At 45.4% G+C, this 22,765-nt stretch overlaps 1 protein-coding gene across 1 annotated transcript in view; it reads right to left on the bottom strand.

Annotated features, from left to right (window-relative positions):
• Positions 1-16,443, bottom strand: part of LOC102463364 (uncharacterized) — a 38,351-nt gene extending 21,908 nt beyond the window's left edge. The window contains exons 1-10 of the mRNA XM_075899805.2: positions 16,319-16,443; positions 14,716-14,819; positions 8,237-8,366; positions 7,409-7,502; positions 6,022-6,172; positions 5,758-5,920; positions 4,848-4,973; positions 4,205-4,267; positions 2,422-2,544; positions 432-587 (exon numbers count right to left, since the gene is read on the bottom strand). Of these exons, the coding sequence (XP_075755920.2) occupies positions 432-587; positions 2,422-2,544; positions 4,205-4,267; positions 4,848-4,973; positions 5,758-5,920; positions 6,022-6,172; positions 7,409-7,502; positions 8,237-8,366; positions 14,716-14,809 (1,100 nt within the window). The 5' untranslated portion in view covers positions 14,810-14,819; positions 16,319-16,443. The remainder of the gene's footprint in view (positions 1-431; positions 588-2,421; positions 2,545-4,204; positions 4,268-4,847; positions 4,974-5,757; positions 5,921-6,021; positions 6,173-7,408; positions 7,503-8,236; positions 8,367-14,715; positions 14,820-16,318) is intronic.
• Between the last annotated feature and the right edge of the window lie 6,322 nt (positions 16,444-22,765).

Here is a 22,765-nt window from a genome sequence, read left to right as displayed (position 1 = left end):
CTTCAATTTGTCTAAGTCACTCTGGTCCCTGTTCCTACCCTCTATCGTATCTACCTCTTCCCCGAGCTTAGTGTCATCTGTGAACTTGATGAGGGTGCAATCTATCCCCTCATCCAAGATGAGGAACAAAACCGGCCTCAGAACAGACCCCTGGCACACTCCGCTTGACACCAACCACTAACCAGACATCGAACCATCATATATCCCTGCCAAACAGAAGTTTCCACTTTACCCATACGACCCAGGAAAGCTTATGCACTAATACATTTGTAAGTTGCCACAGGAGGCTGAAACTCACTACAAGCTATGCCAGTCATCAATCTTTACCTTTTTTTTTTAAATAGAGCAGCAGCAATTTTCAAGCTTTGAAAGACTACACAAAGCTGATATGATGCAGCATGGAAGTCCTGAAATGATAGATAAGAACTTACTGTTGCTGGTTTTCCATTTTTTCTACTCGAGCCTGTATGACAGGAAGTACTTCCCACAGAAACACTTTCTTCCCTTTCTGTGTTCTTTGACCAGTGATGTTCTGGCCTTTTAAGACAGTTGTTAGTAATCCATGATCCCATGGCACTACATTTAGGCTGAAAATTAAAAGTGAAAATGATATTTTTTCTAAAAACTATTGCAAAGTGCTATAACAATTCACATTGCAGGGCAGACACCCATATCAGTGCAAATACAACAACAAGGCTTGGTGCAACACAGACTGCTGTAACATTTCCAAAGATTCTCACTCACTTCAGAAAGTGAACTCCGTGGCTCATATGTTAGTCATGGCTGCAGAATGAAGCTATTAGCACAGTGGTAGGCAACTGGAATTGTGTGTGTGGCTCACGAGACATTTTGTTTGCTGTTGCCATGGGCCAGGTTGCCAGATTCCGCTGGTTTCCATCTATGTCGTTTTTACCCTACTGACATGTATTTAAAGCAAGGGCCCATGAAGTGAGGTGCGTGCTGATTGCACACAACATGGACTTCGAGAGCCGTGTGCTCCCTCTACATCCAATCAATGCGCTGCTACGGTTCCATCGGCACAACCTGCAAATTCTAGGTCCGCAAGCACAGTTAGGAAAACTTCCCTAGCCTGGGAAACTGTCTTTGGTTACAACAATCTTGCAGCCTTCGGATATGAAGGAGGCCATTCATTCAGCACACTTGCTAGCCTAGGTTGCCCACTGCTGTACAAGCATCAGCATCAAGTAGTGATCTACTGGCAGTAAATCTGTTAATGGCAGACTTCAGTGCAATACTTTCCTGGTATTTAGGACAATTAGTTTTTAGAAGAAAATTATGTCAAAGAAAATTGTGTCGGAATGTATATTTGCGTACAATGATTGGGTTGCTACAGAGTCTGTATCGATTGTGCCAGACTAATTCCTCTTGCCAAGTTTCACAGTCTATTTGACTCACTAAATCTTGAGTTCATTAACATAAACATCTTAGAAACTAGACTATACAACCGTTATGTCTAAAAATGACTGTTTGCCACCCGAGTGCTGACAGTTCCAATTTAGAATGTCCAGAAGCCACACACACATGACCCCATGTAGATTTTACCACAAAATGTCAGCAATTTTGTTTGGAAATAGAGTACTTGCCAGTCAGTGTTTTGAGACAATGTGTCTTATGACATATGAGATATAGTGAATGATTGCAGTCTTCATTACAAACAATTTCTGACTATTTCTTGCAGTGATTTCTAAAGGCAAATAAAAGAAAGCCTGATGTAGCCCTGCTGTTTTAAGCTTCTAATTTCCCAGGCTGCCATTAAAAGAATACTTAGGAGGTTAACTATAACTAGTTTCTATTAAGCCACATGCCAGGTTTAGTCTCTGGACAAATTTCAAGAGTTCAAGTTGTTGGTCACAGGTCACAGTCTATACAGATAACAGATGGCTGGGACATTATCAACCTAACATTCAAATGAAGGTGTCAACAGCTCTTTGTCTGCGTAGATTCTTGCCTTAGTACCCTTCCTATCTAACTGCTATCCTATGATCCTTATCTGCTTCTTTTAACTATCCAATCTTAAGGTGCTTACAGGTTAACAGTTATATGCCTACTTGTTCTTCCCTTTGATATTTTCGTACCTTCTGCTCCTTGTTCCCCCCCTCCCCCCCCCCCCCCCGCCTTCTTCCCTATTTATTTTGGATCTGCACATCCTAAACTCAAAACTCAGGTCATCTGAAGAAGTGGGCTTTGCCCACGAAAACTCATAATACTATCTATATGTTTTGTTAGTCTATAAAGTGTTAGACCATTTGTTGTTTTTTAAGTTTATACTAAAATAGACTAGATTGTAGACTAGAATGTAAAACAATAGACTAGAAATAATGTACAAATATTCCCTTTCACACTTAAATGTATGAAAGTCCGTTGAGTAACAATATATCATCTATAAAAGCAAGAACATACCTATTTGAGAAGGCATAGCAGTGACAAGGAAGCGTAATAGTCTGGAAAAAACTAATGAACTTTTCATACAGAACTTTTGGAAAGTCACACAGCACGAGCATCCTCTGGAGTTGTGTTGTAATCCTGCATTCATAAAAATAAACTATTTTTAAAAGTGAAAGCAGCAAGTAAAAGCTTTAAAACCAGTTCAGTTGTTTCTGGACAGAATAGCATGCTGACCTAGTGAACAAGTCTTTAGTGTTTCAGAAAACCATCAATTGGACATTTTGGATTAAAATTTAAGTTTGTAAAAAACAAATTTTACAAACTTACCAGTGTAAGTTATGTTTTTAAAATTCCAGGAAAAGTATTTATTTGTTTTTCTTAAACAAAAGATCCTTGCAGTGTTTGAAACATAATACTAAACATCATGTGAGTGTGTACCATACTAGATCGATCATTTGTACTCAAAATTAAAACCCCCCACCAATTTAGAACAGTAGTTTAGTATATATATTTGGACTTTATATACACGTTAAAATAAAGTCCAATTATTTTTAAAAACCTATTTTAAACTGACCTTAAATAAGTAAATAACTTCTAGAGAGCCACTGCCATATGCTTTGTTTTTAATCGGTGCATAGCAGTGAGCAGGAAGCCTATTCCAACATGACCCATTAATACTGCATGGGTATGTCTAGACTGCATCCCTCTGTCAGCAGAGGATGCAGATTAGGCAGGTTGACATTGCAAATGAGGCAGGGATTTAAATATCCTGTGCCTAATTTGCATTAAAATGGCCGCCACGTTTTGCCAACTCAGCACTCTGTCGGCAAAAAATGGCAATCTAGAAGGGGATTTGTCGAGAAAGAAAGCCTCCGGAGGCATAACGGATCTGTCGAAAAAGGCATTCTTTCTCGACAGATCCCCCTCTAGACTGCCACTTTTTGCCGACAATGTGCTGAGTCGGCAAAACGCGGCGGCCATTTTAATGCAAATTAGGCACGGTATATTAAAATCCCCGCTTCATCTGCAATGTCGACTTGCCTGTCGGCAGAGGGATGCAGATTAGAGAGATGCAGTCTGGACATACCCCAAGAGTGGTAGTGCAAACAACACTGAAACAGTGAAATCAAGTGTATCCAAAAATTCTGTCTCAAGTGGAAGCCGCTAAACAGAAAAACCCTATTTCATGTTCTTTCAAAATCACACTGGTATGCTCTTGAAGACACAACTAGGACCCTATTATGTTAGGTGCTATGCAGACACAGAACAAGATACTGCCCAGTCACATACAGTATACAATTTAAGTGATAATGTAAAGAATTATTTCCTTTATGTAAAAAAGCAATAATTTAAAACGAGGACAGACGTAGGCTGCACCTGGCCATTGGTTTAAACTAGAGAATTAGCGGGAGAGATAGGATTTAAGTCATCCTGAAAATCAATTCTTATCTTTGTGGCTGGTGGACATGCTGTTAAAAGTCAACTAAAAAGCTCAAGCAAGCACTGAGTTAAGCAGAGAAATGTATGTTACATGTCCCCATTCCTTAGGCTTTAGAAGAAATTTAGCAGAGAAGTAAATACGGATTATCTTGGTTTACATAATATAAAATTCTTAGTGTGAGAGCTATATAGTTAAAGAATCTACACCAAAATATTTTAGATTTCAAGCACCAAAGCTATTGTAAATCCTTTAGTAGCTGAAGGTGGCCTTTGTGGATTGGACATGTTAACATACTTTGTAACAACAGGAGAAAATTTGCAGCCAACAGCATTCCACTGACTTTAACTGAGGTCTTACTTTTCCATAAGGCGAGGTACAGCCACCCTCAAAGATGCAGCATGACCAAGATTCTGCACGTTCCTAAGACAAAGGTATTAGTTTAGTGCTTATAAGACAGAGATGGAAAAATACCCATTTTAAAGATGGGAACCGAGGCCTTGTATACACTGCGCAGTTTTTAGCGACATGGCTGTGTCGATACAGCCGCGTTGCTAAACACTGGGCAGTGTAAACACTATTTATTGGCACCTTTGCCAATATTTCCAGTCCCTACGAGCAGGGTTGGAGTTGTCTACTGGAGAATGCTGCTCTTGACAAGCCATTTACACTGCTGCTTGCAAGGCTTTTATCTTTTAGGGGGGCTTTTTTAAGCACCTGTGAATGACAAAAGATTTGTCCTGAATTTGGCAGTGTAGACAAACCCTGAGGCAGAAAAGTGGAGTGACTTGTCCAAGCTCATAAAAGTAGTTTGCAGCAGGCCACAAACTGAGCCCAGATAGTAGAAGCTGCAATTTTTGTTTGGGGGATTTCCAACATCTCTCCCCTTTTGATTTAAAAATTTATTTTAAAATCTGCCACTATTCAGTTCTAAATCATCTGGCGACAACAGCCTTCTGTAGCCAAGGAGGTTCGGGATTGGATGGTGAATTGGGATACTTACTGAACAGGGTCCTTATGAAGTGTTATTTCTTTGGCTGCTCCCAGAAGCATGATAGCAGCAGCTTTAGGATTCTCTTTTTCTGCCTGATTTATAAATGTTGTTACAAGTTCAAAAATGCCAGAATACCTAGGAGAATGAAAGGAGTGAATGGTGAATTATTTCTGCTGGACTGGTTTGTCAGCATGAAAAGCATTAACACAAAAGGCTATAGATAGCAATTAAACAGACTTGTCACCTAACTTCAGATTCTTTCAAGGGAAAGACATAAGTCACCAAATGAACAGGAATATTTTAAAGGAACATATTGGGACTGAAATTGGGTCCAAATGCCAAGAAAAAAAGAATCTAGTCAGAAAAAATAATTTAGTTGTAAGTTTCCACAAATTATAAGAAAGGAGGAAAAACTGTTAAATATCTGGAAAAACTTAAAAAACAACCAATAGATTAGAAGCACCTTAAAGACAAAACATGTAGATGGTGTCATGAGCTTTCGTGGACGCAACCCACTTCTTCAGGTGACTGGAGTATTAGAAGTTCACTCCAGTCATCTGAAGAAGTGGGTTGCACCCATGAAAGCTCATGATATCATCTATGTGTTTTGTTAGTCTTTAAAGTGCTATTAGACTATTTGTTGTTTAAATTTTTTCTATTACAGACTAACTCGTCTCCTCCTCTAACCACACAAGGACAGACACTGAAGTTTAGGGGTTTGTTTGAATTCAGTCTTGGTCTGGTCCAATTAGCCAGTGGAACATACAGTAAGGAGGAAAGAAGTGAGTTTTCCACTGCATGGTTCTAGTTATTAACCTTAGGTTGTCATGAGTCTAACTCAACCCTAACCACCAGAAAGTAAATTCCTGTGAATCAAAAGACATTCCTAGCAAATCCACTGAACTCTCATCAGTGTTACCTGTATATAACCTCCATATGGTGCTGTCTGCAGGTATTACATTGCCCGGATCCCCGTTTTGGATGACAGAAACATTCAGATGAATTGGGAGGCACTCTTTCACCAGCCAGGTATTTGTTATATTCCACTGAAAGTTCATGGACAAATTTTATCAGAAGACTTCCTGAGGGTTGGAGGAGGAAAAGTGTTGAAAAATGCTTTCTTCATACATATCTCATAATAGACTTTGCTGATTCTGGGATAGCACAAGAGCATAATGCTTACCACCATGGCGAAGGTCTGCATCTATATCCGTGAGCTCCAAGTTGAACATCACAAGAACACCAGCTAAGGCCAGGCCACGTTGATCTTTCCAGAATGTGCTTTTGTTATGTGCATTGCAGTGACAATGAGAAGGGGCTGTCCAATCCTGGCACTGTTTTATAAGTGTGGGGGAAAATAAGGAAGAGGAAAAGCTGCATTCAAGTTAACTAACTTCTGTGTTAGTTATGATCGCTTGCTTAGCGAGATCAGTATTGTATCCATATTGCTGTGTTTCTATACTGAGCTATTGCATATCCATGTGCAAATTGTAGAGTACCACACCTGTGCCCATGACGACCTAATCTATACTAAACGCCTCCTTGATTAATCTATGTCAAAATTATAAAATAGTGCTTGTCACACATCGCCAGACCTAGAGTAAAATACAAAAACAGCCATGGTCTGACTGGCTGTGAGTAAGGAGACTTGAGTTTCATTTACTCTTCAGTATGTTTCTTTCAGTCTATTGTTCCCAAGATACGCCAAATCCAAATGTAAGACAATGGTGCATACATACCAATCAACAATTGGAAATACTATTACATGAGAGGAACATGAAAAGCAGATTAATCTAGAAAGAGTGAGAACTGAATCTTAGAAACCTGAAGCCTTTATACTGTTGTGAGGCTTTTGGTACACTATCACCGCTACACTTTGGGTGCCCCTAATGCAGGAACACTTGTGCTATGGGCCCTGCAAGTGGCTCTGGGCACTGCTGCTTCCTCTCCCCTGCAGGGAGGAGAACAGCAGTGCAGTGAAGCGAACAGCGCTCTGTTGGATGGTACCTGGGAGCAGCAGGAGATACCGAGCACCAGAGAAGTGCCCTACCCCAACCACCTTAACCGGCTCAACAAAATCTTTAATCCAACAAACCTAGTTTTCGAGGGTTGCCAGGTTAAAGAGGTTCAAGTGTATCTGTAAAGTACAGTCATCCTTGGATGACAGGCAAATAGTTTAAAACCTGCAAAGGTTAGAGGGGCCCCACTAACCTTTGCAGGTTTTAAACTATTTTAAGCCACTTTTGCGCTCATGAACCATTTTCTTGGCTCCATGTTCAAAACTGAATGTTGAGCTAATTAGTAAAAAGAAGGAATCGGACGTGACAGAAACCATAATGCAAAGCAAACAAGAGCTACACCACAAGTTGGCAAAACCTGCTTCTAGTAAGTTGTTTTAGTGGTATTAAGAAACAGACAATTACTAATGTTTAGGGTATTATGTTAAAGTAGTGAAGGTTATGATATTTATTGTTTTAAGCATACCCTGTATAAGTGGTTCCAACTACACAGCTCACTGTGGACAACTCAAAAGGCTGTGTTTCCTAACTATACCTCAAGTTCTTCCTTACCTCAGACGCCAGCTTATCACAAATGTAGCAGTAACACTGATCACAGATATTGGCATTGTTCGCAAGGGGTGAACACGTTTCACATTCTGCTCGCCTGTATGTTAAATAAAGCAGAACATTAATTATGGTATATGCTAAATAAATGTTCTGTTCCTCTTCTACTTTGTGACAATAGTTTTGAATATTAAAACCCTGTTATTTAACACAATAAGTGGAGATATCCTGTAGCTATAAGTCACCCTGGTATACATCCGTTCCATACTATAGTCATTGATGCTTGCAGGAACTGATGCGTTACAAGTCCTCCCATTCCCCGCTCTTAAGTCGCGCAAACCCCCTCCTTCCCCAATTTGCACAAATGGAAGTCAGCTGCAGGAAAAAAATCCCCACTTTAAGTTGTTTTGCTGTAAGCCCAAGGTTTTTGGAATGTATCTTGGACTTAGAGAGAGGAAGGCCTGTATTAAACTTACACCAATAAAACTTAATCTTGTCAGTTTCAAAACTGAAAAAAATCAGCAAGTTTAAATAGCCCTAAAATGTGCCAGTTTGAAGATGAGAACCAAGAATCTCCAAAAGTATTCAAAGAATGGTAGTTTAGAACAGCGTGAGGCCCCGCGGGAAAGTTGAGGCCTTGTTTTGTGCCCTGATTACAATCATATTATTTACATGTTCTAACCATAAAAAAAGATATCATTGATACTGGACTTTTTCAGACTTCTCTACTGAAGTTTAGAACAAATTAAACGCACACAAAACATCAACAATCGATCTAGTAACACTCCCTAAAAGAGAGAAACCCCATGTTACCCATTATACTAATGAACATACTCAAACGGGTGTGTCATACAGTCATATCTTGCATGAGGCATCACTTTCCCTTGTTTACAGAACGTCACCACCAGTTCACATTCCTCATCCACCACCTCTTCAGTTTTCTTGTCTTCCAGAATGGAATTTTCTACAAAAAGGGAAATACACTGTGGTTGGTTTCAGGGAAAACAGAATTTCATATTTAGTTAAAAAGCAAAACTGGCTATTGGCTTTTATTCATGAGCATTTTGGGGCACGTTTGATGTTTGAAACAGCACTTGGCAAACCCTGGTTTGTAACAGGCTCCAAGACACTAGCACAACAGAAATTTAAAACAGTATTAACACTGATACCTGACAGGCATTGGAAATCCCACCACTTCTTTGATACCACACCAGCCATATTTAAAGAAATCTGTTAACAACTGAAAGCTGCTAAGTGCTTTAAAAAACGTCAACATTTCCGGAGCTCTTATGCTGAATTTCTTTTTAAATATTAATTACTAGAAGAACCTCATGCATTCTGTTTTTTAAAAAGTTCTCATTTTCTAGTAGCATAAGCATTAATATCATACAGCTCGTCCTTGTATTAGGCTCGTCTACACTATGCTATTCTCCTCCCTCTCCCCCGATCTAAGATAAGCAGACACGATAAATCGACCCCTGGTGGGTGGATCACTACAGTGTCCATTCACCGTGTAGTGATGACAAGCCCTTACCGACCACCCTGATTCTCCTCCCCAATTTGTTCACCTACGATACACCTGAATCTCAGTAATCCAGGTTTCCGCGATCTGGGAACACCCGTAGTTCGGACCCTGGGAGGGGAGAAGGAAGCTGCTCTGTGTGCTGCTGCTTCCCCTGACCCACAGCAGGATGGGGGAGGGTGAATGACAGAGAAGCACTGATCTGGAGGCCCTGCCAGACCCCGCACCTCCACTCCCAGCACCCTTCATTATGCCAAACACCATGGGCTGGAAAATTCCACAATCCGGCCTAGCCTATTTCCCAAGGGTACCGGATTAAAAGAGGTTCAAGTGTAACAGCTTCTGCTGCTAAAGCCTGATCAGCATTACCTGCATTTCCACCACCTCCACACATTTTAAACTGAACAAAAGGAAGGATCATTAAATGGCATAACTTGAGCATAGACCAATGGTCCCTCTATTTTTGTCCATCCTTGTGTGGATTGAATTTTGTTGTATGCAGTGCCAATATCGAGCTAATGTGCAGATACACCACCAGTACAAACTAAAAAACCTAGCTGTAACGTATATTAAAGGGGGCATGGGGTAGGGAGTCTGGCCAGGAGAAAGAGTGCAGGAGCAAGCTAGGGGTGTGAGATCTTGGCATAGGAAAGTAGTGTGGGAGATTGGGGTGCAGTGCTTTGGCACGAGGCGGAGGCTTACCAGTGTGTCACTGCGCTGCTGTTCTCCTAGTGGAGTGGGGGTGACCTCCCTCGCCAGACTGGCTCGAGGAGAGAGGCAGAGCAAGTGGCTCTGTGCTGGGGGAGCAGAGCACAAAGCCATTTCCTCTGCCTCTCTCTGCAAGCCGGGTGCAGACGCCTCACACGTAACAGGGACCAGCCAGAGACAGGCAGTCCCATACACGGACATGGTGTCATTCACCCCATCCCACCCCTGCGCTGCGGGGCTGAGTGCGGACAGGAGGGGTCGAACCAGTGACTGCATGGGGGGGCTCCCTGCACCCACAGATGAGCGCAGCCCCCGGCCCCACCACCCGGGCAGCCCCAGGGGAGTCAGTGTCTCCCCACCGCACGCATTGAAATTCTGACCAGGATGCCCTGCACCTCCTCCCTCCCCTCACGTGTGCAGTGAAACCTGGAGTGAGGGGAAGGGGCATCAGGAGCAGCCTGCGCTGGTGACTGGCTCTCACAGGGGAAGAGGAGGCGGGGGGGGGGAGGGGAGAGGAGCATGGCTTGAGCCTTCTCTGCATCCATAGCTCTAGGTCCTGGGATGGGCCAGACACTATGCCTCAACTAAGTGCAGCTGCCCGGGGTGTTTGAAAGGGCCCGGTGTGCAAGAGCCGGAGCTTGTTTTTGTGCCTCGTGGTTGCGCAGTGACCCCTAGGCTGGAACAGCAGCGCGGCCGAGTTCTCCGCTGCATGGGAGAAGTGTGTGGGGGGGTAAAAGGCGGGGAGAGAGGAAGGCTGAACTCGAGCCATGGACTGCATGTGCCACTCAAAATCAGCTCACATGCCACTTATGGCACGTGTGCCATATGTTGCCAACCCCTGTGAGAGACCTTGCTGCATAGGAATACGCTGAGGAGCCAGAATTACACTAGACAGCAAAAGATCTAGCCTGAATTGTTTCCAATACCTCTCCCCAAACAACATGTAAAACTTAATGGAAATCACTCCTTTGGAATCCCAGTGATATCCAGTAAGAGAGGTGGCACTTTAAAGACTAACACATTTATTAGGTCATAAGCTTTCGTGAGATAAAACTCACTTCTTCATATGCAATAGAAAAAGAAAAAAGGAAGGGATACAGAGATGGGAGTGTAACATCAGTGCTAATTAAATCAGAGTGAATGTGGCTCGCTTCCAACAGTGATGAGAAAGTGAGAGTACCTGAAGGGGAAATTGCTTATTGTAATGGAGGGATGTTAAGTAATGGTTAATTAGCTATTTGATTAGTTGAGGGGGGAAAGAGGGTGCTCGCTACCACCGCTGCAGCTCTGCATTTTAATTGTGGCAAGAACCCCCTGGGTTTTTACTACATTCAGGCTACGTCTACACTGCAGGCTTTTTGCGCAAGAACAGCTGTTCCTGCACAAAAACTTGCCGGGTGTCTACACTGCATGCACGTTCTTGCGCAAGTAAATTTACAGTACAGCGTCAGAAAACAGGGCTTCTTCTGGAAGAGCTATTCCTCTCCCCATGAGGAATAAGCCCTCTTGCGCAAGAGTTCTTCCATAAGAAGGCAGTGTAGACAGGCAACATGATTTTCCTGTGCAAGAAAGCCCTATGGCTAAAATGACCATCAGAGCTTTCTTGCGCAAGAGAGTCTCCACACTGCCATGGACACTCTTGCGCAAAAGCTCATGGCAGTGTGGACACGCTCTTGTGGAAGACTTTTTGCACAAGAACTCTTGCGCAAAACAGTTCTTGCACAAGAAGCCTGCAGTGTAGACGTAGCCTCAAAGTGCAGAGCTGCAGCGAGGTTAGCTAACGGGGGTGGTGTAAGCCAGGACTAAACACTCCTGGCTCGTGACGGTTCTGGGACCACTGCAGCTCTGCCTCCCCCGAGATGGTGCTGGGGAGAACTGGCTTTTAAGCCATCTCTCTCCAACACTGGCTCCTGCTCCCCACCCACTGCTTGCCTCTGATACAGCTGGAGGAGGGGGAGAAGTCTAGACATTCAACTACCCCATAAGCCTGTGTTTATCAGGTTGTTGATTACTTGACTAGATCAGTTTCTCTCAACTTTTTTTTTTAATATAAAGTACCCCTTTTAAAAAAAATTATAAGTACCCCCAGCATCTACAGTTTTCAACACATTTGTTTAAACAACTTAATTGTAGCCAGGCGGGTGATGAAATATTTGGGTGTAAAAAGGATAAAAATAATAAAATGCTGTAAAACATAAAACAAAAATTCAGTTTTCTCCAAATTTCCGGTGTGTTGACGTACCCCCGCCCCAGACTTATCTCGAGTACTCCTAAGGGTACCCGTGCCACTGGTTGAGTTGGACTACATGCTTAACATCCCTATTGTAATGAGAGCCATTCCATGTCTCTATTTAAAACTTCTTTTGACGGGGTCAAATTTGCATATGAATTCCAGCTCAGCCTTTCCTCATTGCAGTCTGTTTTTGAGGTATTTTTGTCTGAGAATGGCAACTTGCAAGTCAGTAACCATGTGTCCAGGGAGGTTAAAGTGCTCCCCCACTGTTTTTTGTATGTTACCATTCTTGATGTCAGATTTGTGTCCATTTATTCATTTGTGCTGAGGGAGGGGCGGAGGGGCTTTAGTGGCACATGATGGCGTATATCACATTAGCAGATGTGCACATGAACAGGCCTTTGATGGTAAAGCTGATGTGGTTAGGTCCTGTGGTGGTGTCAGTAGGGTAAATGTGTGGACAAAGTAGGCAACAGGCTGGGTTTTTCTTTCTGTGGTGGTGTGTTAAGTTGATGGCATTTGTCTCAGGTTGGGGGGCTGTGAGGATGGGCCTGCCTCCCAAGGGCTGTGACAGCGAGGGATCATTATCAAGGACAGGTTGTAGATCCCTAACAATGCATGAGAGAGGTTTTAGCTGGGGGCTGTAGGTAATGGCTAGCGGCATTCTGTTGTTTTGTTGTGTCTGTCCTGTAGTAGGTGACTTTTGCATATCTGCCTGGCTTTCTCAATCTGTTTCTTCAGCTCTCCAGGTGGGTATTGTAGGGTTTAAGACTATTTGACAGAGATCCTGTAGGTGTTTGTCTGAGAGACTAGCACAAACGTAGTTGAATCTCAGGGCTTGGCTGTAGACAATGGATCACGTAAGGTGGTCTGGATAAAAAGCTGAAGGTATGTACATAAGTAAAACGGTCAGTATGTTTCCAGTATAGAGTGGTATTTATTTGCACTGTAATCTCCAGGAAGTGGATCTTTTCTGTGGACTGGTCCAGGCTAAGATTGATGATGGGGTGGAAATTATTGAAATCCCCGTGAAATTCTCCAAGGGCCTCCTTCCATAGGTCCAGATAGTGTAGATGTCATCAATGTAGTGCAAGTAACACAGCCTCTGCATCATTTCTGTCACTCTTCTATAAGCGCCCTCCGGTCTGTCAGTATCACTGCCTCATTGTCTCCCCCTGGGCTGTAGGCACCGGAGCATTTAATTTTTCCCTCCAGCCCAGCATCCCAAAATATAAATAGATGTGCAAACACACAGACCCGAAGTAAGCCCCACACTCCAGGCACAGGGAAGAGGCTGCAATCAACCTGTAACTGTCAATCCTTATGACTGGGTTCCTGCTCCCAGGTGTTCCAAAGTCAGCTCATGCCTTGGCAAACATTTGTGGCAATGATACTCAATGGGCGGGGTTAGATCCATAGCTAGCTAAAAGAAAGAAGTCTCAGGGAGCCACCCTCGCATAGTGACATTCTGCACTGCAGGAAATGGATTTGCTTTTCCAGCCTCCTCCCAGCTGCAGCACCTGGAGCCTGAATGGTTGGCAGCTCTACTCAGGCCAACAAAGTGCACCCGAGCGACCTAGAAGACAGTGGCTGTCACTGCAGCTCAGTTAACAGGTCAGGCAACAGTACTAGCAGGAGTGACAGGGGCTCCCAGCCCCCACAGCTGCGTTGTAGCTGGGAAAACCAGAGAGGAGGGCTCTGCTCCTCTCTCCCTGCCACCGCAGCACAGGTAATGCTGCGGAAAGTGTCTGACTTCACTCACTTTCCACAGGCAGATAGACCAGATAACGCAACATGCCATTTCCATTTCTAAGTTGTCACTATTCAATAGAAGACTCGTCCTCCCCCAAAAACAAACAAAAATGTCCCTTTGACACACCAAAAAACCAAACTAAACCAAGAATTACTCCTTCTCCCTACTCCAGGGGAAAAGGCTCCACTTTTCTCATCAAAGTTTAGCTTCTGGGGAAATAGTTAACAAAACCACTTAAACATCATTTCTTGAGCATACTTTGCCCTGTTAAGCATAACAGACACCAATTTAAGAGGGACAAGGCCCACTTTAGAGAGATTAACTTTTTACCTGCTTTTGGAACTTGTCAGAGCCAACATTGCCATAACAGATGAAAGAAAATTATTTTTCTAGTTTGTAAATTAACTTTGTAAATATCTTGTTTCTAGCCTGTTTTATTATTGCCCCAGTTAATTAACTTTCCTTTTTGCTTTTGTGGTGTTTACACATGAAAACAGGACAGCTGAAATACCCTCACTCTCCAATTGTTTTAGAACAGTAGCCACCCCCCCATCAATCGCAATTAACTCATCTATCCTTGAGCCTCAGCCAGTTGATCACACTCTCCAGGCCTCTAAAATCAAGTGGCACAGAAGAAATCAGACAGGTTGATTGCATGCCATGACCCCCAGGAGCAGCTGGTTGCTGGCACATCTCTGTGCACCTCTTGTGGGGAGGGGAACAACGTGTCTCCACAAACTGCCTACACCCACAAGTGCCAGTTTCCAGCCAATGGGACTGTACTGAGTATGACGGCAGTGCAAGGAGCCACTCCCCCTTCAACAGCTAGGGGCCATAGAGACATGCACACAGCTGGCTGCTTTCGGGAGCAGCTTGAGGCCCCAACATGTAGCAGCCAGTCTGAGTTCTGCTGCAATGTCAGCTGGGAGCTGTCTGTGGTAAGTGCCTTCTGGCTGCACCCCTTCTAACATCCCAAAACTCTGCTCCAGCCTGGAGCCAACGCTGGCAGGGACACTCAGGATCAATACCTGAAACAAATCTGAACTAAAAACAGTCTCTTGGCAGAGACATACATAAGGTAAAGACACAGCACTTACGCAACGGTTCAACCAACAGGACTGAATTCCCCAGGGGACTCTCAGCTTCATCATCGCTTATCACGATCACACTTTCCTCCTCGTTATTTCCCATGATGCTTAATCTCAAAAAGAAAAACAATTTGACACTAGGAAGCTGTCCAGCAGGTAAATGGCACAGAGGAGAATAAATCTCAGGTTTCCTGAGTCTTTGTGCAGCGCTCTAGCACTCCATTCCATTAAGAAACTTGAAATCTCAAAGATGTTTTGGCTGGCAGTTCACATCACGTTACACCATGGGTTCCCAAATGGGAGGGGGCGTGAAAAAATTCCAGGGGGGTAGGGGGTGTGAGGAGACCCAACCTCCCAGAGTCAACGTCTCTCACCCTAAGTTTTGCTGCTATTTTTTTTTTTTTTTGCTCAACAAGTTTTGCTGCTGGGGGCGGGGACCTGATGCCGAAAAGTTTGGGAACCACTGCATTATACAAACTTCACCCACAGCAGCGAAAGACCTGAGGGTCACTAGAAAGTAAGTTTAAATATATCTATGTGTGGATTTCTGACTAGTTATTGAAACTCTCCCAGCAGACCTATCCTGGGAAAGCCAGAAATGAGCTGAAGAGACAATTTCCTACCCTTCCCCCTCCCCCCATCTCAGCTCTCCACCTCCCTGCCTCACACCTTCCCACCCACCTCCCTGTCTCCCCATCTCTCAGACCTCCCGGCCTGCCTTCCCACCCCACACACCTCCTCCCCCACCTGTCTGCCCCCCAAACCTCCCTACCTACCCACCCCACCCCCACCCTCCGTATCTGCCCCCCAACTTCCCCACACACATCCTCCACCCTCCCTCCCTGCCCCCAAACCTCCCTACCCACCCCCTCACCCCCTCTATGTCTGCCCAACTTCCCCACACCCCCACCTCCACACACATCCTCCACCCTCCCTCCCTGCCCCCCAACTGCCCCCAAACCTCCCTACCCACCCCCTCACCCCCTCTATGTCTGCCCCCCAACTTTCCCACCCCCTCACCCCCTCTATGTCTGCCCCCCAACTTTCCCACCCCCTCACCCCCACACACCCTTCACCCTCCCTCCCTGCCCCCCAACTGTCCCCAAACCTCCCTACCCACCCCCTCACCCCCTCTATGTCTGCCCCCCAACTTCCCCACACCCCCACCCCCACACACATCCTCCACCCTCCCTCCCTGCCCCCCAACTGCCCCCAAACCTCCCTACCCACCCCCTCACCCCCTCTATGTCTGCCCCCCAACTTTCCCACCCCCTCACCCCCTCTATGTCTGCCCCCCAACTTTCCCACCCCCTCACCCCCACACACCCTTCACCCTCCCTCCCTGCCCCCCAACTGCTCCCAAACCTCCCTACCCACCCTCTCACCCCCTCTATGTCTGCCCCCCAACTTCCCCACACCCCCACCCCCACCCTCCACCCTCCCTCCCTGCCCCCCAAACCTGCCCCCACACGCCTCCCCGCCTGCCCCCCACCGCCCTGCGTACCCGCCCCACCCCGCTGCCCCGCCCCACACACCTCCTCCCCCGCCGGTCTGCCCCCCAACTCTCCCTACCTACCCCCCCCCCATCCCCCCCCGACCTGCCCCCCCTCACCCGCTGGCGCCGCCCGCCGCGGCGGCCGCTTTGAATTCCCGCGGCTCAGGCGCCCGGCAGCGCTTCCGGGGCCGCGGCCCGCGACGTGAGCAGGCGCCGGCGCTTCCGCCCGGACTTGCTGGAGCCGCGGCGGGGGCGGGGGCGGGCGGCGAGGCCGCGGCGGCCATCTTGGCTCCTGGCGGGGGGGCGGGGCTGGGCTGGTGCAGGCTGCAGTCCCGCCTGACGCCCCCAGGGGGCCCCCCCGCGCCACCTGCCCTGCCCAGTGGGGCTCCTGCCCCTCCTCCCCCAGCCCCAGGACCTGCCCCCGGCCTGGGCACCGGACACGTGGAGTTGGGCCTAAGCCCTTTTTTGGAGGGGGGGGGTCACTGTGCCACCTCAAAACCGGGGGGGGGCACCCAAAAATGCAACCCCCAAATCCCCCCCAACCTCCCCCCAAATAAACCGTCCCGCATTCCCCTCCCCCCAGAGCCGGGCGGCAGGGGAGGGGGCAGGCTAGTAGATTTTGTGGACCCCCCCCCCCACTGACACTCTGGAGTGGGGCCGCACATGAGGAGTGCAGCGTCTGGGAGGGGACTGGCAGGACGCGGGCGTGGGCAGGGGGCAGGGGGCAGGGGGCTGGGAGGTCTGGAAGGCTGGCAGGGCACAGGAGTGGGCTGGGGTTGGGAAGACTGGGCGGGAGGTAAGGTGCAGGAGTGGAGGGGTAGGGGCTGGGTCCGAGGGAGGCCACAGGGCTGGAGCGCCCGGTGCTGTGGGGAGGGAGCCTCAAGAGGGTGGATCCGGGCAAGTCGGGAGCCGGCTCCGGCTCCCGGGCCGTAGGTTTCCCACCCCCGAGTAAGCTTTCCTGGCCTAGAGCCCTTTGCGGCAGAGAGGTGCGTGAAATGGAGGTTTCAGTTTGGCCGAGATATACACACAGGCAAAGATGGAAGTGCTAGGGCTGGGGGCTACAGCTTCTTCAAAGTTCTGAACTATCCTGCTAGGGTGGGCCAGGCTCCCTGCGACGGTTTGCTGTGGGCTCTGCAGTATGAAGCTAATAGTGTAACCCAGGGGTTCTCAAACTGTGATCCCGCAACCCCCCTCTAAGTTGCTTGCGACCCCCCAGGGGGTCGGGACCCACAGTTTGAGAAACGCGGGTGTAACCACTACGTTTTTTAGCAATTACCTGGTTACCTTATTAAACAATTTTTAACCTCCCTGCCCCCAGCCCTGGTAGATAAACTTACACTAAATTAGGGATGCGAAAGCGTAACTGTGTACACGGTTAACCAATTAGCTTGGGCTCATCGATTAACATTCAGTTATACGCAGGTTCCTGGTATGTGCAGGGAGTTGGCTTAAATACTGGCTCCCTGCACACACCAGCTCTCAGGGAGCCACTTGCCCTTCACCCTCCCCCACATATAACTGTGTGTAACCCTTCTGCCAGGTAGCACCTGCAGCAGCCAGGGCCTGGTTCAATATCTCTGGTGTTCCTCTCCATCCAATCCATCATCGAACTGGCTTGAGCCCCCACCTAGTAACCTGGGAAATTCACACAACACCCTTGGGCGCCTCTGAAAGGCAATGCTTCCCTACTCGCCGACACAGTGTCGGAGTGTAGAAAAGAAATCTTTAATAAAAGGGGAGGGATGTAACATGGCATTCATTTGGGAAAACACCACAAACAGAGTTCATAACCAAAACCATGAGTAAACGTCGCAGCTCAAGCAGGTTGGGCAGTATCCTTTTCCTCTTAGGTTCTTAAGTCCAGCAATGTAAATGTCCCCTTCTCATGTCACAGCTGAAAATCTAACACGCCTAAGCAAAGCAGGGGCAAACTGTTTTTGCATAAACGCACTCAAGATTTCTTTCCCATTCCAGCTGGCTGCAATGGAAGCATTGATTCAGACCCTGCTTACATCTGTAACCACAGAAATGTTCAGTGATTACACAGTTACTTAATTGAACACATTTTAACATCCCTAATATACACCGGCCTTTTGTAAATCTCAGCAGAGTTCGGGCAAACTCACTGATAAAGATCAACAGTCAAAACCAGTTTACTGATTACAAAAGATAGATTTAAAGTGATTATAAGCAATAGACAAAAAGTGAGAGTGGTTACCATAAGAAAAGAAAAGAAAAGCACACAATCTAAATTTTCAATTACATTAGACTGGGAAACATCTAGATTAAGCAGTTTTTCTCACTTCACTGGATATTGCAGCTCATCGTGGACAGGTTTCACCCTTGAATAGGGTTGCCAGATGGTTCCAACAAAAATACCGGACACACTTGACATTACATCACAATCTACATTCCATCTTATTTAGAAAATACCGGACATTTCTATTTTCTCAATTTGTTTCCTGAACAGAAAGCTCAAATACCGGACTGTCCTGTTCAAAACTGGACACCTGGCAACCCTACCCTTGAAACTAAGGCCAGTCTTCTCTGTTGAAGGCTTCAATCTTCTGATTATTCTTATTGCTTGTAGCCTGGGTGGAGAGGAGCAGAAAAGGCCAAGCATATGGCCATGTGTTTTGTTTTATACCCTTAGTCCGTGTGCTTGGAGACCATAAATCCAAGTGTGTCTAGTGGGCATTGCTGAGTCACCAAGCAAGGTTCAACAATTCCCCGGGGGTAGCCTTGTGTGGGCGCATCATTGCATTATTAAATTAGAGCTGCCCTGCTGGACAATGCCTCTGCTGATGGTTGTTCGACACCCGCCTGGGCCTGGTTATCACCCTAGTTACTATCTAGGGGACCTAGTATCCGGGTGCTTCCCAAACTCACAGTATATTTTAGTGACAATCATACAACAGTTTTCATAACTTCCTATGCATTAATGCTATACAGATTTAGATGGAACAGTGGATTTCAGCAGATCATAACCTTTCTCACGATACCTCACGGGGCATGCTTTATAAGAAATATCACAATTATGTACAAATGATGGATATGGGGCTTACAGGGCGCACCCCTAGGATGTAAAGATTTTCTTCGCTTTAGACTGTAATGAAAGAAATGAATACTTTCCAGTATCACCACCCTCATGCTTGCCTTCCACCGGGAATTGCGAAGTAGTTGCTGAGAAACACTAATCTGCTATGACTTCCTCCATAACGGGGCTTATCACATTTCACCCAGTGATTCCTACAGTCCAGGGAATTGTTCTTCCCTACTATAATTTTGTGTGTGTAAAGTAGGAGGATTTAGCCCATGAGTGGAATATTTTTCATTTTGCCACATTCTTTGCTTTTAAAAGTGTCACAAAAACAAATGTTGTTACAGACTATTGTTATGCTAACAGAAAGCACATGGGCTCTTTTCTAGGGGAAAAGGCAATACGCGGCGTTTATTGAAAATACAAAATGAAAAGAGCATATGCATTCACACACACACACACACACACACACACACACACACACACACAGAGAGAGAGAGAGAGAGATCCTGCAGATATTGCATAGTTACCAGTCCATCCTGGCTCAAGTCTGTCTTACTGGCCAGGCAAGATGGACTGAGGGAGGAGTCAGGTTCTTGTTGATTGTGATTTAAGGCTCCTCTGAGCTTGCAGGAGTGAAGCCAAAGTCCTAATGGCAAGAAGTTCCCACTTTATACATGTCAATTCCCATTGGGGTCTGTGGGTTTTGCAGCGTTATCCTTAGGAGGTGTTAATCTGTGTTTTCCAGAGTTACCCTCTGATAGCGATTGTCAGGCTTCCTAGCATTGTTTCTCACTCTTGGGGGTCTCTGCCTGTCTCCAGGGTTCTGTCAATGCTGCTAATTCAATTCAGCCTCAGACACAATGGCTGTTGCCTGGACATCTTCAAGATTCCCACTGCTTCTTAACCACCTGGGCATTTGTGAGGGCTTTCACCCAACAGTTTTACAGAGTGTCAGACAAGATTAATAGTGACTAGAAAACACAATGGCTACGTCTAGACTGGCATGATTTTGCGCAAATGCTTTTAACGGAAAAGTTTTTCCGTTAAAAGCATTTGCACAAAAGAGCGTCTAGATTGGCACGGATGCTTTTGCGCAAAAGCATCCGTGGCCAGTCTAGACGTGATTTTGCGCAAGAAAACCCCGATCGCCATTTTGGCCATCAGGGCTTTCTTACGCAAAAAAATCCTGTCCTGTCTACACTGGCCCTCTTGCGCAAGTATTCTTGCGCAAGAGGGCTTATCCCTGAGTGGGAGCATCATAGTATTTGCGCAAGAACACTGACAATCTTACCTTAGATTGTCAGTGTTCTTGCGCAAATTCAAGCGGCCAGTGTAGACAGCTGGCAAGTTTTTGCGCAAAAGCAGCCGCTTTAGTGCAAAATTCTTGCCAGTCTAGACGCAGCCAACTAGTTTACAATGCAGACATGAGATACAGCTTAATTTGTAATGCTAACAGGAAGCAAGACCTTACAGGAAACATTATTCTAATTAAGAAATTCAGAGGGGTAGCCCAGTTAGCTTATAACTGAAAAAACTTAAAAAACAACAAATAGTCTAGCAGCACCTGAAAGACTAACAAAACATGGAGATGGTATCATGAGCTTCTCTGGGCGTAACCCACTTCTTCAGATGAAAGAAGTGTATTGAAGTGTGATAGATATTGTTTTGTTTACTCTAGTTTGCTTAAAAGTCTCTGAGGGGAAGCCCTGTTAGTTTATAAGGGGTTGCTCCATTCATCTGAAGAAGTGGGTTGTGCCCACAAAAACTCATGACACCGTCTATATATTTTGTTAGTCTTCAAGGTGCTACAGGACTATCTGTTGTTTTTTTTAGTTTTTCTAAATAGAAGCATACAGAACTTATAAGCAAGTCATTATACATCAACTCATTATGCATCATACTTACATTCTTATACCAATCCTAAATTACAATGTGGCAACAATATTTCATTATGTTTAATAAATGAACTAACCACAGCAAACTTTTCTCCATTAGAAATCTGTCCGGCAATGGGAGAAAAACAAACTAGAAAAAAATTTAAAAAGAACAAATGGTCCCAAAGCACCTTAGAGACCAACAAAAAATGTAGATGGTATCATGAATATTTGTGGGCACAACCCACTTCTTCAGATGAATGGAGCAACCCCTGTTCAGTTACAGACTAACACCGGTACCCCTCAGAGACTTTTAAGCAAACTAGAGTAAACAAAATAGTATCTATTACACTTCAAAACCAGCTTTCTAACACTAGATGGTACTATAGCTCTTTGCTGAGCTTTGAAACTGACCGTTTCTTTTCTAGGAGCTTGGCAAAGTTGTGCAGTGAAGCAGTTTTCAAAGCATGAAAAAGCCATACAGAGAATGCTACAACTTCTGATTATTAACCTGGCACCTTTGAAGCTATTGAAACTCAACTGCCTCATATTCTCAGTTCCTTCTAGGGGGATATAAATATAGAGGGATTATGTATCAAATGGGTTATTCTTAATAATCAATCTTCTGATTTTCAGGATTAGGAATGTAATGTATTATTTGGGTTTAAAAATAAGCAGGATGTGTGAACGTATGCCATCTGCTTGGGAAGGATTTAAGAACTAATTCCTGAGAAATTACTGATTACCAGCAATTAGTTAATAACTCAAGGAAAATCTAGGGACTGTTTTGATTTGACCAGAAACAACATAACATGTTTTGTTAGTCTTTAAAGTGCTACCAGACTATTTGTTGTTTTTTAAGTTTTGCCTCTGGAATTGTTGTTAGAAGATTTGAGGGAAAAACAAATAATAATAGAATTGGTACTTTGTTCAAATGATTCCACATGTAGTGTAGTGTGCTGTCTAAAGGTTAGTACTATGCATTAGAAAAAAGTGTTCATGAGAATAATCACTATTCTATTAATAATAGGACTGGATACATTTAATGTCTTTATATCTTTAGTACACTCTTTCAGTCTTGGATGCATCTAAATGTCTATTCTGACACCTAAATATGTATCCTGATTGGGAGCCCTGTTTGTATGTATATTTCATTTCGGTGAAATGCTGCTACCCCTGCAACGCGGCAGCACTTGAACAGCATACAGTAACCTTGCACAGAACTTGTGGGCAAGAAACGAAGTCCTGACACACACAGCTACATTGGCATTTTGTCACCCATGAAATGGAGAGCTGATGTTCTGTTTCAAAGTGTAGGTTTGTGGGTGTGTCAAGGCCGGGGCGGGGGGAGAACGGAGGTTCCGCACAGCCTACCTCCTAAGAGAAACTGACGTTCCATTTCCGGCTGGGTTTCAATCTCTCTCCAGAAAGAGGGTTAAATCAGTCAGAGGGTTCCTTGCAGGAAGGAATCCCCAACTACACCTTCCTGGCTTCTTAAAAGAGGCTTTGCATTTGAGTGGCGGTGGCGCTACCCACCCAAGGCCCAGAAATCTGTGACCTCGGGGAGTTTTAATGAAAGCCTTTAGTGGGAAGGTATTTCCAAGTCCTTTGCAGGCCTCCACCTTCCGCACTTGTAGGGACAGAGTG

Source organism: Pelodiscus sinensis, chromosome 15 (genome assembly GCF_052426305.1).
Source record: "Pelodiscus sinensis isolate ZL-2025 chromosome 15, ASM5242630v1, whole genome shotgun sequence".
In the NCBI taxonomy this organism is placed as follows: Eukaryota; Metazoa; Chordata; order Testudines; family Trionychidae; genus Pelodiscus; species Pelodiscus sinensis.
The sequence above is the reverse complement of the archived record's forward strand: the minus strand, read 5'-3'. Positions and strand labels throughout refer to the sequence as shown.